The 12,573-nt window shown below is 42.6% G+C and overlaps 1 protein-coding gene across 1 annotated transcript in view; it reads right to left on the reverse strand.

The window, feature by feature from the left end:
• Positions 1–1,093: 1,093 nt before the first annotated feature.
• The window catches only part of polr1a (RNA polymerase I subunit A), a 61,765-nt gene continuing 50,285 nt past the window's right edge, over positions 1,094–12,573 (reverse strand). The window contains exon 34 of the mRNA XM_007897993.2: positions 1,094–1,667. Within this exon, the coding sequence (XP_007896184.1) occupies positions 1,567–1,667 (101 nt within the window). The 3' untranslated portion in view covers positions 1,094–1,566. The remainder of the gene's footprint in view (positions 1,668–12,573) is intronic.

Consider the following 12,573-nt stretch of genomic DNA (forward strand, 5'->3'; position numbering starts at 1 on the left):
ATATATATATATATATATAACACTAATGTGATGAGGCACTGCATCAGAGAGGACAGGATTCTGGGAGTCATTTAGAAAAACAGCTTAATGCCTTAATGGGAAGACAATAGCATGATCGGTTGGTATTTTGCCAGGATGAGCATAGGCACACTTAGTCATTGTGCACTTATTGTGCTGAAGGGGGAATTTCCATAGCTCGGAAAGGGACAAAAGTGGGAGGGGGGGGCAGAAAGATGACAACTTTCATTCAACGCTGAAGTTCCTGTAATAGTTATAACTCGATCAGCAAATGTTCCTCAAGCCCTTAGTTTAGAGACCTTAAAGAAATTGTGGTCTCTACTCACAAGACCATATTAACTGACAGATAATAAAAATGGAAGGCAACTGGAGTCTTGAGATTGTCTCACATTCAAAGAAGAAAATTGTGCTTTCAGTTCCTTATTTAAAGAATAACAAACATTCATCTACAAAAAACAGTGCCTGCATTTCAACATAAAATGAGACGAGAGAAGCTGGGATTGTCCTCCTTAGAGCAGAGAAGGTTAAGGGGAGATTCAATAGAGATATTCAAAATTATGAGAGGTATGATGGAGTAAATACGGAGAATCTGTTTCCACTGGCAGAGGTCACTGCCTCTCCCCCCTTCCCCCCTGCTCGGGTCTTGACCCAACTGTCCAGCGCCTTGGGACGTCCTCCCGACGTGAAAGGCGCTCTGTAAATGGAATCGTGTTGTTGTTGTTGTCACAGATTTAAGATAAATAGCAAAAGAACCAGAAGGGAGATGAGAATTTTTTTAACCTTATAATATTCCTTGCATTTGATATGGCTCCTTATCACATCATCCAGCTTGTTCAAAATATTCCACGTGATTCCACTGTGAAGTGCACAGACCGTGCATTTTTTGTAGACGAACAGGATCCAATCTGCAAACAGCAACTCTCCACATACAGTTATGAGTGAATGACCAATTTTATTGGCGGCGGAGGAGTCACCGAGATTGTTGGCCAGGAATTTTATTGTTATAACACTGATTTGAATCAAGTGTTTCCCATGTTACTCTGCTGGGCAGAAACAAACCAGATCTATTAAACCCTTTACAACAGTGTCACTTTATTCCAAGGCCACTATGCTTTTGGAAAAAATACACACATTAAAACACTCATCATAACGTTCAGAGACGTTCAGTGGAAACTTAAATAGGATTCCAGGCAGCTGCAAGTTTACTGCATCCCACGGACACTGTCTTTGGCTTGGTAGCAGTGTTGCAAATCAGGATGGAGAGGGGGAGGGGCTAATGGTGCCAGTGAACAGTCTCAGTCTCCAGCAGATCACAAAGTAACTCAGAAAAAGTCTCTGTTAGGCGAATGTTTGCCAAAAATAAACCATCATCATCATCCAGTGAAATTCCCTCCAGTGTAAGGAGAGTTTGTCTCTCTCCTTATTTTTCTCCACCTTCCTTCCTCTTCGGTACTTAGTTTATAGGTTATAAAACACAAGCACCACATTGACGTCCCTTGCTCTTAAATTGGCGTCAAACTTGAGATGCTCCCAAGGAAAAAGGGCTGATTACTTCAGGGGTTGCTTGAGTTCAAACAGCCCAGTCCCCCCGCGGACCACCTTCCCTGCCACCAAGCAAGCCGACGGAGACTTCAACTCATCCTGGATCCCTGAAAAGAGCAACAAACACATCAATACCAGCAACAACAACCTGCACTTAAATAATAATAATCCTTTCATTTGATATAGCGTCTTATCACATTATTGAGACATCCCAAAGTGCTTCACAGAACATACATTAAATTGAAGAAAACATTTTATGGAATTCTCTACCCCAGAAGGCTGTGGATGCTCAGTTATTGAACATATTCAAGAATGAGATCGATGGATTTTTAAAAACTGAAGGGATTAAGGGATATGGGGAAAGGCCGGGTAAATGGAATTAGGTTAAATTCAGCCATGATCTTATTAAATGGCGGGGCAGGCTCGAGGGGCCGCATGGCCTACTCCTGCTCCTATTTCTTATGTTCTTATGAATTGACTGTATACTTTGTGGCCAAAACACAGCAGCCAATTGCACACAGCAGCATACCATAATTTGTGGATTATATATAATAATCCTTATATTTGATATAGTCTCAAAATATACTGCTTCACAGAATATTCTGTAAAGTGTAGTGACTGTATTTATCAGATAAAATAATAAAGCATAAAGAAGACACCTCAAAGCACTTCACAGGATATACTGAAAGTACAGGAAATGTGTATATTTTGTAGGTGAACACAGCAGGAAATTTGTGCACAGCAAAGTCTAACAAATAGCCACAAAGTGTATCAGCAATTTTATGTGAGGGATTGTCAGCCAGGACACTGGTTGAAAATACATTTTCTATTTGAATAGACAGAGAGTGCCATGGGATTTTTGAACATCCACCTGAACAGATAGAATCTCGGTTTAAAATCTCATCCGAAGAATGGCACCTCCGCCAATGAAGTTCTACCCAAGACTCTTGTTGGCTTGAAGCCACGACCTTCTGACTCAGAGGTAGAGTTTACCAACTGAGCCAGACTGGCACCAAGTTAAAGAGAGAAAAGTAAAAGAGAGAAAGATAGACACACATGCCCACAAAGGAAAATACATTTTTTAGAGAGATTCCAAGAGAGAGAGAAAAAGTGAGATAGACAAAGCAGTCAAACTCCCTCACGAGTAGAGGAAGATGAGAAAACAAACGGAGGAGGTGGGAGGGGGGAATTATTTCCCTCTGTGGATGCGTTTGTGTATCTGTGTCTCTGTCTTTCTCCCTTTCTCTCTCTCTTTTACTTTCTCCTTTTCTCTCTGTATTTGATAGAGCGAACTTCAGAAAGTTTTGTAGAAGAAAAAGCCGAGAACGCACATAACCATAACTTTCAGCCATTCTGCCCACACTCTCTGGAAATTCCATCCTGGAGTACCTCCAACTTGTTACCTTTCTCCTCTTTCACTGCCCATCTTAAGTTGTACCTCTTTGACTGCACTTTCGGTCATCTTTCCTCTCCTTAACATCTTCGGTTCCCACCCCGCAGCTCAGATACCAAGCAGTGTCAATTGCTTTAAGACATCTGAGATGAAAGGTACTGTATACATGTAAATTATACTGTCTTGTATGACCTGGATAAACCAATATTTAATAGCTTCAGGTCAGTGAATTTAGTGGAAACTCTTTCACAACTCAAATTTCCCAACGCATAACAGCAAATGTCCACTGAGTGCCGGTCAGTCCCTGTCAGTCCCTCAACAACTCACTTGTTTTACACTAGAATACATCAGATACATTAGAATATACAGCACAGAAACAGGCCATTCGGCCCAACAGGTCTATGTTGGTGTTTATGCTCCCCATGAGCCTCCACCTGCCCTTCATCAACTAAGCCTTCAAGCAAAACCTTCTATTCCTTTCTCTCTCATGTACCTATCGAGCCTTCCCCTTAAATGCATCTATGCTATTTACCCCAACAACTTCCTGTGGTATCATGTTCCACATTTCCAGTACTCTCTGTGTGAAGAAATTTCTAACTTCTCCATTTGATATACTTGTAACTATTTTATATTGATGGCCCCTGGTTTTGGTCTCCACCACAAGCGGAAACATCTTCCCTATGTCTACCCTATCAAAACCTTTCATCTTTTTTAAAGATCTCTATCAAGTCACCCCTTACCTTCTTTTCAAGAGAAAAGAGTCCAAGTATGTTCAGCCTTTCCTGATAGGTATAACCTCTCAGTTCTGGGATCATCCTTGTGAATCGCCTTTGCACCCTCTCCAATGCCTCCACATCCCTTCTATAACGTGGGGACCAGAATGCACACACTTTTCTAGGTGTTGTCTACCATGCTTCTATAGAAGTTTACAATAACTTCCTGCTTTTCATTTATATCCCTCTGGAAATGAACCCCAATTTTGGGGGGTTTGATTTTGTTTTAAAAAGGGGTTTAAAATTGTCCTTTTTTCCTGGCTTAATTTGTGTTGGTTTAAAACAGGTCTAAAATCAAAGGCAAATTTGGGATCATTTATTTAAGCATTAACTCATTGATTTGAAAAAAAATGATGTCAACCTGGTCAGTTTGTAGCACTCTCGCCTCTGAGTCAGAAGGTTCTGGGTTCAAGTCCCACGTCGAGACTTGAACTCACATAGTCTAATCCAGGAGTGGGCAATTATTTTGGCTGGCGGGCCACTTCATGAGTTTTGGTAAGCTTCGCGGGCCACAACGTAATATAGATGCAAATGCATTGATGATGCCATTTCTTTTGTGAGCTCAAAATGTTTGGTGATACCTCAAATAAAAATTATCAACTGGGCTGTGTATTTGACATCACAACTCTCATCGAGTGCCAGTGAAAAACATGTAAAATTCCTTACTCTATTTTGTAACTGCAGATACAGGTTCTCAGAGATATCCTCGACACAACACTTCACCTTGACAAGCTAACATTCTCGAACTGTTTTTTCTTATCTGGGTATAAAATCGAGGCAGTCAACCATACATTCCTTTATAAATTCTCCTTCAGAGAATGGTTTGCTGTTCTTGGCGATTTTGTATGCCATCACATAACTCACTCTTATAATCTCATCCTGGGATGCAAATTGTTTTGTGAAAATGCTTTGCTCTTTTTGCATTCGAACAACCATCTCATCAGCTTTCTTTCCTTTTTCTTCGGCAGAAACAATCTTATATTTGCAAGCATGTTTGCTTTCAAAATGTTGATTCAAGTTGTAGTCTTTGAGCACTGCCACACTTTCTTTGCAAATTAAGCACACAGCTGTTCCATCCACACTGGTAAAAAAATATTTAGAAGTCCATTCTTTGTTGAATATTTAGCCTTCAGCATTCACTTTCCGCTTCTTTGATAAACTAATTTCAAATTAACGTCCTCTACAGTGTTGCTGCGGTTGCCACTGAAATGTATTGCCACGGTTGCCCCTGAAAAGTTTTGTCGCGATTGCCGCTGAACAGTATGATGGATCATTATGATCAACAGTATGATGATCATTCCCCTGAGACTCGGGAGATGCTTGCATCCGGTTAATGCTCAGGGACAGGATAGTTTTATCAGTCCTGCAGATAATGGGACCCTTGAGAGAGGGGTGATGGAGCCTTGGGCTTCAAACTTGTACAACGGATTTGATGGACCAGACAACTCAGGAGGTGGCCACCCCACCCCACACACCGAGGGTTCAGACGGAAAATGACTGGGTGACTGTCTGGCATGGTAGGAAGAGGGTTCGGGCTGGGCAAAATGCTCCCAATAGTGTAGCACTCTCAAACCAGTACTCTGTACTGAACATTGAGAGTGTTGATATCTCCAGGGAGGACAGTAAAAAATGCTTTGTTGAACAGGAGAACAGAGATAACAGGAGCAATGCTGTTGTCATATGGGATACAACAGTGAGAAATCTAGACAGACGTTTCTGTAACAGAAGACGGGAATCAAGGATGGTATGCTGCCTCCCTGATGCAACAGTCTTAGACATCGCGGAACAGGTGGATAAAATTCTTCAGGGGGAAGGAGAACATTCAGATGTGGTCCAGTTGGGATCCGTGATACTGGCAAAAAAAAAAGGGCTGAGACTCTACAGGGTGAATATCAAAAGCTGGGGAACATACTAAAGAATAGAACATCCAAGGTGGTGATCTCTGGATTACTCCCTGTGCCTCGGGCAAATCAGTACCATAATGGCAGGATTAAGTATATGAATGCTTGGCTGGAGAAACGGTCCAGAAAAGAAGGCTTCAGGTTTCTGCATCATTGGGTCCAGTTCTGGAACAGGTGGGACCTGTACCATATGGATGGGTTGCACCTAAACAGGGCTGGGGCGAATGTGCTTGCAGACAGGCTAACTAATGCTGTTGGGGAGGGTTTAAACTAGTTTTGAGTGGGGGGGGAGTGCAGAACAGGTCAGGTCGGTCTTGGAGTGCATGAGCCTAAATGCACGGAGTTTAGCAAACAAGATTGGTGAGTTGCAGGCTCAAGTGGTCATAGGGGGATACGATGTAGTAGCAGTAACAGAGACTTGGCTCAAACAAGGACAGGAATGGGAGCTGAATATTCCTGGCTACAAAGTATTCAGGAGGAATAGGGAAGGAAAAAAAGGAGGGCTGTGGCAATTTTAGTCAAAGATACGGTTATAGCCGTGGAAAGGGTCGAGGTGCTGGAGGGCACCAAAACGCAATCTATCTGGTTAGAGTTAAGGAACAAAAAAGGAGCCGTTATGCTGGTAGGGGTACACTATAGACCGCCAAATAGTGGGAAGGAAATAGATGAGCAGATCTTCAAGCAGATCTCAGACAGATGCAAGGCCAGTAGAGTTGTGATAATGGGGGACTTTAATTATCCCAATACAGACTGGCAAAACAACAGCGTAAAGGGCAAGGAGGGGGAAAGATTCCTAAAATGCATACAGGACAACTTTCTTGATCAGTACGTTTCCATCCCAACGAGGAAGGAAGCAGTGCTAGATCTATTTCTGGGGAATTAAGTAGGGCAAGTGGAGCAGGTTTCAGTGGGAGAGCATTTGGGCAATAATGAACATAACATCATTAGATTCAAAGTGCATATGGAAAGAGACAAGGAACCATCTAAGGTGAAGATACTCAACTGGAAGAGAGCAAATTTCAGTGAGTTAAAAAGGGACCTAGTCAAGGTGGACTGGAAAGAAAGATTGGTAGGTAAAACAACTAAAGAGCAGTGGGAAGTCTTCAACAATGAGATAGCTCGGGGACAGAATAAATACATTCCCACAAAAGGGAAAAGTAGGGCATCCAAACCTCCCTGGATAACGAAGGTAATTGTATCTAGAATGAAGCAGAAAAGGAGGCGTATGACAAATGTCAAACCCAAGATATAGAAGACAACCAAATGGAATATAGGAAGTGCAGAAGAGGTTTGAAAAAGGAAATAAGAGGGGCAAAAAGATTATACGAAAAAAGGTTAGTGGGTAACATTAAAGGGAATTCTAAAATATTTTACAAACATATCAAGGAAAAAAGGCAAGTCAAAGGTTGGGTGGGGCCAATTAAGGACCAAGGGGGAAATCTTATTGTGGAGGCAGAGGGCATGGCTGATGTACTGAATGAGTAATTTGCACCTGTCTTCACAAAAGAAGTGGATGCACCAAATGCCGCAGTATCGGAGGAGAGGGTAGAGGAAATGGATAGGATAAGTATAAACAAAGAGGAAATACTGAAAAAATGGACTGGGCTAAAGTTAGATAAGTCACCCGGTCCGGACAGGATGCAACCAATGTTACTATGGGAAGCATGGGTACAAATAGCGGAAGCTTTGGCTACAATTTTTCAATCTTCATTGGACATAGGGGTGGAGCCAGAGGACTGGAGAGTGGCCATAGTGACTCCCCTGTACAAAAAGGGACAGAAGGACAAACCTGGGAACGACAGGCCAGTCAACCTAACATCACTAGTGGGGAAACTCCTGGAGACTATAAACCGGGACAGAATACATCTTCACTTAGAAGGATGTGGGTTAATTAGGGACAGCCAGTACGGATTTGTTCAAGGCAGATCTTGTCTAACAAATCTAATAGAATTTTTTGATGAGGTAACGGAGAGGATGGATAAAGGTAGTAGTGCAGTTGATGTAGTTTATATGGACTTTCAAAAGGCATTTGACAAAGTGTCACATGAAAGACTTGTAAGAAAGATAGAAGCCCATGGTATAAAAGGGACAGTGGCAGCATGGATCCAGAACTGGCTGGGAGACAGAAAGCAGAGAGTTGTGGTGAATGGCTGCTTTTCTGACTGGAGGGAAATGTACAGTGGCGTCCCAGGGATCGGTATTAGGACCACTGCTCTTCTTAATATACATAAATGATCTGGACTTGGGTATAGCAAGTACCATTTCCAAGTTTGCGGACGACATAAAGTTAGGTAGGGTGGTAAACAGTGAGAAGGATAGCAGCCAACTGCAGGAAGACATAGACAGAATGGTAAAATGGGCAGACACATGGCAGATGAATTTCAATGTAGAGAAATGCAAGGTAATGCATTTTGGTAGAAAGAATGAGGGGAGGCAATACAGGCTGGTAATACAATCTTAAGGGGGGTGAAAGAACAGAGAGACCTGGGGGTTCAGGTAAATGAATCCTTGAAGGTGGCAGGACAGGTAGATAAGGCTGTAAAAAGGGCAGATGGGATATTAGGCTTTATAAATAGGGGCATAGAGTACAAGAGTCAGGAGGTTATGATTAACCTATATAAAACACTGGTTAAGTCTCAGTTAGAATATTGCGGTCCAGTTCTGGGCACCAGACTATAGGAAGGATGTTAAGGCATTGGAAAGGGTGCAGAGGAGATTTACGAGGATGGTACCAGGAATGAGGGACCTTGATTATGAGGAAAGGCACGAGAGGCTGGGATTATTCTCATTGGAGCAGAGAAGGTTACGAGGAGACCTAATAGAGGTCTTCAAAATCATGAGGGGATTTGATAGGTTAGAAAGGGAAAAACTGTTTCCACTGGTGGGTATGTTGGTGACTCGAGGTCACAGATTTAAAATATTATTTAAAAGAAGCAGAGGGGAGGTGAGAAGAAATTTTTTCACGCAGCGAGTTGTTCGAATCTGGAATGCATTGCCTGAAAGGGTGGTCGAGGCCGATTCGATAACTACTTTTAAAAACGCGGTGGACGGGTATTTGAGGAGGACGGGTCTACAGGGTTATGGGGAAAGGGCTGAGGAGTGGGATTCATATTGCATTGCTCTTTTCAAAGAGTCGGCACAGACTCGATGGGCCGAATGGCCTCTTTTTGTGCTGTATGATTCTATGATTCTATGAAAAGTATTGCCACGGTTGCCGCTGAAAAGTATTGCTGCGCGCGTGTTTGAAAATTTGCCGATCTGTACATTTCTGACGTCAGCCTGATTCAACACTTAAGGGAGCGTGCGCACAACTAAGCAGTGTGATTGGCTGATGTTCCCGGTCTGATTCAAATGCGAAATTTGTGCGACTTTCTGGGACTGAACAAACTATATTTTTTTCTATAGTTAGACACAATGAAGGGCCGGATAGAATCATTTGGTTTGCCGGTTATGGTCTAAGCTGACACTCTAAAGCAGTGCTGGGAGTATGTTACATTGTTGGAGGTGCTGTACTTCCATGGCATTATTTGAAAAGGGAGTTTCTTCAAATAAAATTGGTCATTCACTTCATAGCTATTTGTGGGACATTGCTGTGGGCAAACTGGCTGCCATGTTTACCCACAAACGTACAGTCACTCCGTTTTGGAATGTCCTCCGACACGAAAAGTGCAAACCCAAATGCAAGCATTATTATTATCTAAGTAACTTTTAGTCTCTCAACACATGCAAGTTTCAGTCTCTCTCAACACAAGTAAATTTCAGGTCCTCCCTTCTTGATAAAGGTTCAGCTATGGAAACATGCCAATACAAACATCGAAATGGCACACCTATGTTTCTGATGAAGCAGCTTTTTGATTCAAAACAAAAAAATACTGAATGTCACCTCAACCTAACAATGTGAGTGCGATGTTTATGAAGGCAGAAGAAAATTTGTGTGATTTGTAAACATCGAATCCACCAGATAACAGATGCCATCTGCTTCATGATCTCCTGACCTGATTTTTCTTTAGACACAATCCAGATTCACCTACTTTGTATAACAGTAATAATCCCTGAGTTTGATACAGCGCCTTTCAGGGGAGGATGCCTCAAAGTATTTCACAAGATTCACAGTAAAGTGCAGTGACTGTATTTTGTAGGTGAATGTGCAGCAGCCAAGTTACCACAGCAATGTCACACAAATCAACTGGGATTTTTAATTGGGAGACTGAGTTCATTTACAACCTCAAAGAACTCCAATACATTTGTTGCGCATTATTTTATCCCTCTCCCGCTCCTCACTTCTATAAGTCGTGACAGTTTCTCAACAGTAACAATTTATCAGCACCACCAATAGTACTGGGAGAGCTGCACTGGAGCGTCAGCCTACACTCTGTGAAGACCTGAACACACAACCATCTGATCCCAAGGCAAGAGTGCGACCAAACGGAACCAACCTTTGCTGATATGGCTCCGTCCAGCAACCCTCTGACCACAGGAACACAATATGTTTGTGACAGATTACATTGTAGTCATTAATCCTACAGTGTGAGTATGTCACACAATCTGGTGTTTCTAGCATCTGTGCATGCGTGGGTGTTGGGTGACATTGGGATTTAGCTCAGAATACGATGCCCCTCTGCACCACCACCCATTCACACACACCCCACATGGTGGCTGAATATCATCATCCTCTGAAACTCTCTTTCAAATTACTTCCCTTTCAAATCAAAAAAAGTCTCTTTCAAATACTTTCCAAAATTAGGGAAGCAAGGTGTGTCCCTCCAAGGAGTGAGTGCACATTCCATTCCAATACATGTGGATGTACACATGCGATGGGATCATAGAATCATACAGCACAGAAAGAGGCCATTCGGCCCATCGCATCTGCGCCAGCTCCTAAAAGAGCAATCCAACTCAATCCCACTGGCCCGCTTCCTCTCCATAGCCCTGCAATCCTGTCCTCCCCAAATACCCATCTACTTCTCTCTTAAAAGTTCTTATTGAATCGGCTTCCACTACCCTTTCAGGTAATGCATTCTAGATCCGAACAACTCACTGGATGAAAACATTTTTCCTAACCTTACCTGTTTCTTTTAACAACTATCTTAAATCGGTGTCCCCTGAGGGACACCACTACACATCTCCCTCCAGTCAGAAAAGCAACCGTTTACTACCACTCTCTGCTTTCTGTCTCCTAGCCAGTTCTGGATCCATGTTACCACAGTCCCTTTAATACCGTGGGCTTCTATTTTTTTTAATAAGTCTCTTATGTGGCACTTTATCAAATGCCTTTTGAAAATCTAGATAAACTACGTCTACTGCACTACCTTCATCCACCCTCTGTCACTTCATCAAAAAATTCTATTAGTTTTGTCAGACACGATCTGCCTTTAACAAATCCGTGTTGACTGTCCTTTATTAAACAATATTTTTCTAAGTGAGAATTTATATTGTCCCGGATTATAGTCTCCAGAAGTTTCCCTACTACTGTTGTTAGGCTGATAGGCCTGTAGTTCTCAGGTTTATCCTTCTGCCCCTTTTTGTACAGGGGAGTAAATTTTACAACCTTCCAGTCCTCTGGCACCACTCCAGTGTCCAAAGAGGATCGAAAGATTGTGGCCAGAGCCTCCGCTCTTTCCACCCTTGCTTCCCTCAGTAACCAAGGATGAATCCCGTCTGGACCAGGTGACTTATCTATGTTGAGCACCAACAGCCTTTTTAGTACCTTCTCTCTGTTTTTTTTTATCATATCCAATTTCTGTTCACATGCCTGCAATATTGTGGCATTGGTTGCACTGTCTTCTTTTGTGAGGACAGTTGCAAAGTACTTATTTAGTACATCAGCCAAGCCCTTTGCCTCAACAAGAAGATTTCCACTTGGGTCCCTAATTGGACCCACCCTACTTTTGACTAACCTTTTACTCTTGATATGCTTATAAAATACCTTAGGGTTCCCTTTTATATTTTCTGCTAATCTTTTCTCGTACAATCTCTTCACCCTTCTTATTTCCCTTTTCACTTCTCTGTACTTCCTATAATCTCTTTGATTATCCTGTGTGTTTTGGACCTGACATTTGTCATAAGGCTCCTTCTTCTGTTTTATTTTAATCCCAATTTCCTTAGTCATCCAAGGAGATTTGACTGTCCTACCTTTCCCCTTTGTGGGAAAGTATTTGCTCTGTCCCCGAACTGTTTCCTCCTTGCATGGAACTTCGTTTGGTTTGGATCCTCTCAAGCATAGTGATAGGTTTCTGCATGTGTCAGACACCCGGCTGATCAAAACAAAGCAATCAAAAACATTAAAAAAAAACTCTTCAATCACGCCTTTGGTCAGCACTTTTAAATGTTGTTTCTGTTTGGCAAGTGTGAAAGGTGCGAATATGAATTACGAGCTGTTCTTACATTCTTTCCTCCGAAGCAGAATATTACCACCATCTGCTGGTTACATTAGGTACAGCAACTCAAAAGCACTCAACACAACTTGGGCTGGTGCATCCACTTACCAATTAGAGTTACATCACTTCACTGCAAGACCAGCGCAGGCCCGAAGGGTCCGGTTCCATTGCGCACTACATTTGAGGCCTGGAGATCTGCCAAACACTCAACATTGCTCACCAAGCAACGATAAGAACTTGATTTATATAGCATCCCTCACACGGGAGCATTCGGGAGTGTAAGGAGGGGGGAATGGCAGGAGTCATGGCGAAGGGAGAAGGCGGTTTAGATAGTCTTGGTGGGGTGGAAGGGGACATGGGGGTGGGGGAGGACAATGCAGCCAAGCGGATGTTTTGAATTTTTGAGGTGTTGAAGACTAAGATCTCTTCGCGCTTGGCATTTAACGTGAGGATAGAGTGGGCTTGAGGCGGTGCACGGAGGAGATGATGGACAGTGGGAACCAGTGTCTTTGGGTTGTTTTTGGTCTCTGGGATGATTTTGGAGTAAAAGTCAGTTTTGGCCTGTGAAA

Source organism: Callorhinchus milii, unplaced genomic scaffold (genome assembly GCF_018977255.1).
Source record: "Callorhinchus milii isolate IMCB2004 unplaced genomic scaffold, IMCB_Cmil_1.0 Scaffold1, whole genome shotgun sequence".
NCBI classification, from domain to species: domain Eukaryota; kingdom Metazoa; phylum Chordata; class Chondrichthyes; order Chimaeriformes; family Callorhinchidae; genus Callorhinchus; species Callorhinchus milii.